The sequence below is a fragment of the Erinaceus europaeus genome, chromosome 1 (genome assembly GCF_950295315.1).
Source record: "Erinaceus europaeus chromosome 1, mEriEur2.1, whole genome shotgun sequence".
Classification (NCBI taxonomy): domain Eukaryota; kingdom Metazoa; phylum Chordata; class Mammalia; order Eulipotyphla; family Erinaceidae; genus Erinaceus; species Erinaceus europaeus.
In genome coordinates this window covers 165883993-165887267 of record NC_080162.1, presented here as the reverse complement: position 1 = coordinate 165887267, position 3275 = coordinate 165883993, and the positions used below count along the sequence as shown (strand labels likewise).

At 35.9% G+C, this 3275-nt stretch overlaps 1 protein-coding gene across 5 annotated transcripts in view; it reads right to left on the bottom strand.

The window, feature by feature from the left end:
* Positions 1-660: 660 nt before the first annotated feature.
* Positions 661-3275, bottom strand: part of NBN (nibrin) — a 32387-nt gene continuing 29772 nt past the window's right edge. For 3 of the 5 annotated variants that reach the window (XM_060199213.1, XM_060199208.1, XM_060199222.1), the window contains 2 exons: positions 2817-2888; positions 661-799 (listed from right to left, as the gene is read on the bottom strand). In XM_060199213.1, coding sequence (XP_060055196.1) covers positions 2819-2888 — 70 coding nt within the window. In that variant the 3' untranslated portion in view covers positions 661-799; positions 2817-2818. Of the gene's footprint in view, positions 885-2816; positions 2889-3275 lie in introns of all 5 variants that reach the window. The other 2 variants (XM_060199210.1, XM_060199230.1) reach the window with 1 other exon arrangement.

The window sequence follows — 3275 nt, the reverse complement described above, 5'->3', positions numbered from 1 at the left end:
CCTGTGGAATGCTGTTCCCCATCCTTACTGCAAATCAACACTCAATAAAATGATAGTGGAGTTGGAAAAAAAAAAAATCATTGCTCAAAACTATTTAAGGTTTTTGAATTTTTCTAAATGACTTTCAAATAATTTGCACTATTTATTTCTTTACCATTCCCAATTAAGTTCATCGTTAAGAACCATGTTTTTGAATTTAGATGTGAGATTTTGTAACACAATATTGACTATAAAGTAACCTCACAGATGAGAGGCGGGAAAGTAAGTGGGTGTCATATAAATGTGAGATAGCTCGAACTCCCAATCTTAGAAAAGATTCTTTCTACAATGAAGTTCATAAAAAAAACCTTTAGACCCTGTCACAGTAGGGACAGAGCATATGTTAGGCCACAAAGACAGCATCAGCCAATTTAAGAGCACTGAAATCATCCCAAGCATCTTCTCAGACCACAGTGGAATTAAACTAACACTTAACAATCAACAAAAGATTAGTAACAGTCCCAAAATGTGGAAGCTCAACAGTACACTTCTTAACAACTTCTGGGTCAAAGTATCAACTTTCAATATAAGCTTTTCTTACTATCAGCACTACAAAATATCTAATATTGCCATCTTGTGATACTTTAGTTAGAGAATTACCCACCTTTTTGAATTTCTTGAAATTCTTTAGTTGACCATAATCATTATTTACATTGGATATACTTCTGGAATTAGAGTTATCAATAACCAGAGATCTAAATTCAGTCAGTAACAACTTCCTTGGAAGCATTTCACCAACCTCCTGGAATGTGTCATTGTTCTTAAGTGGAGTTCAGATGGTTATGGTAACATGTAAGAAAAAGGGAAATTATTTGTCATTTAGTGGCCTACAAAAGATCAAATACCTGAAAAACAATGGTTAAAAAAAAGTATTATTTCTGGCACCTGAACTTTGAAATTAACCCATATCTATTCCAAAACCAAAAATAAAACCTGTTACTCAGTATTCCCTAGCTCTGGAAACATTTATGATATACTTATTAATGACAGAAGGCTAAAAATCTTATAGGATATTTAACTTAGTAGCCTGCTCTATTTAAATGTGATCTCAAAAAAATTCTTTTTTTTATTATTGATTTATTTACTTTTAGACAGAAACAGAAATTGAGAGGGGAAGGAGAGGCGAAGATGGAAAGAGTATGAGACACATCTGAGGCACTGCTTCACCAATTGTGAAGCTTTCCTTCCTGCAGGTAGGGAATGGCGGCTTAAACCTGGGTCCTTCTGCACTCAACCACATGCACCGCCACTTTGTCCCCTAATAATTTATCCTGAATATGTCTTCATGGCAAGAAATTTCAGTATTACTCTCTTCTTTTCATTGAAATTATACACTGACGTCATTGTGCATTCCATCAGTAAGACTAATTTACTAAGTAAGCTTTCTTGAATTCTCAATTACTTCTGAACCTTTAAGAAAACTAATTAACTCTGAATATAGTTAAGAAATCACTTTTTATTTCTGCTTTACTGTTATTATTCAGTGTAAAAATTTCTTTCTGTTGTTAGATGGGATTTTGCTCTACATCATTTACTATTAACTAAATAGCTGTCAACACAGAGCTGCTCAGGCTGACCATTTTTTTTTTTATTAATACTTAATTATATATTCATTCAAACAGAGATTGCTAAGTGTTTTTTTTTTTTTTTTTTCCTCCTCCAGGGTTATTGCTGGGCTTGGTGCTTGCACCATGAATCCACCGCTCCTGGAGGCCTTTTTTTTTTTTCTTTCCCCCTTTTGTTGCCCTTGTTGTAGCTTCGTTGTGGTTATTATATTGCCCTTGTTGACGCAATTCGTTGTTGGATAGGACAGAGAGAAATGGAGAGAGGAGGGGAAGACAGAGAAGGGGAGAGAAAGATAGACACCTGCAGACCTGCTTCACCGCCTGTGAAGTGACTCCCCTGCAGGTGGGGAGCCGGGGGCTCGAACCGGGATCCTTACTCCGGTCCCTGCGCTTTGCGCCACATGCGCTTAACCCACTGCGCCACCGCCCGACCCCCTGCTAAGTGGTTTTAAGGAGGAAAAGTCCATCTAATAGTGACAAAAATGTAATGAACTAATAAAATAACAATGGCCTCAATACTTTCAGCTATAGCTTACAAATATATCACACCTGTTAATTCACTGGTATGAAAAACAACTTTGTAAGGAAAACAGTCAGTGGTGTATTGCATCAAAGTAAAAGACTTGAGTTGAGGGTCTGGGAGTTTAGGTCTTGGAACATGATGGCAGAGGAGGACCTAGAGGGGGTTGAATTGTTATGTGGAAAACTGAGAAATGTTATACATGTACAAACTACTATATTTTACTGTTGACCATAAACCATTAATCCCCAAAAAGAAATAAACAAACAGTCAATACGGGGTTCATAGCACAGTGTAGCACACAGAACTTGCAAGAGCTCCCAGGTTCACCACCAATAAGCCAGCCCCAAGCTGTGATCCATTTTAAAATGGGGGGGGGGGGAGGAAGGAAGGAAGGAAGGAAGGAAGGAAGGAAGGAAGGAAAGAAGCTGCTAGTCATAAATGTGGTCATAAAGTGCTCAAGCTCACTTGTCTGTGATGTAAACAGAAGAGAATTAACTCAAGCTTATCTCTATACCCTTTATTATATATCATGACTAAGCATGGTCTATCCACTTCTACAGATATAACTGATAATAGACCAAAGACCAAACTGAAACAGTCAATTCTAAAATATACACTCATAGAAACTGATGTGAGTGATGGTGCTAATGAACCCAAACTTTATAGAAATCCAATAAAACTTTCATTACAGTTAATTCTTCTTTACTTGACTGTAGTGATTCTTTCTTGAGACCATATTTCTTCCCAATTCCATTCTCTTGCTAAAGAAATATAACATTTTGTACAAAAAAGTTATACAGTGGTACGTCTCTGAAAAGCTCAAGGTATTCATGCCCTTGGCTAAGCTATCTTTCAAGTTATTTTCTAAAGTTATTATGAGATACAATAGAAATACATGTAGAAATGATATTGTTTGACATAAGAGCAAGGACTATAAGGAATCTAAGTTCACATAAGATAAATAAAGTATTTCTATAATATTAGGATAATATAAAATAATAAAAAGTGGTAATAAGTCCTCAAGCATGAGGTCCTGAGTTCAATCCCCAGCAGCACATGTGCCAGAGAGTAATATTTGGTTCTTTCTCTCTCCTCCTATCTTTCTCATAAATAAAATAATTAATAAAATCTTTTTTCAAAAAAAAAAA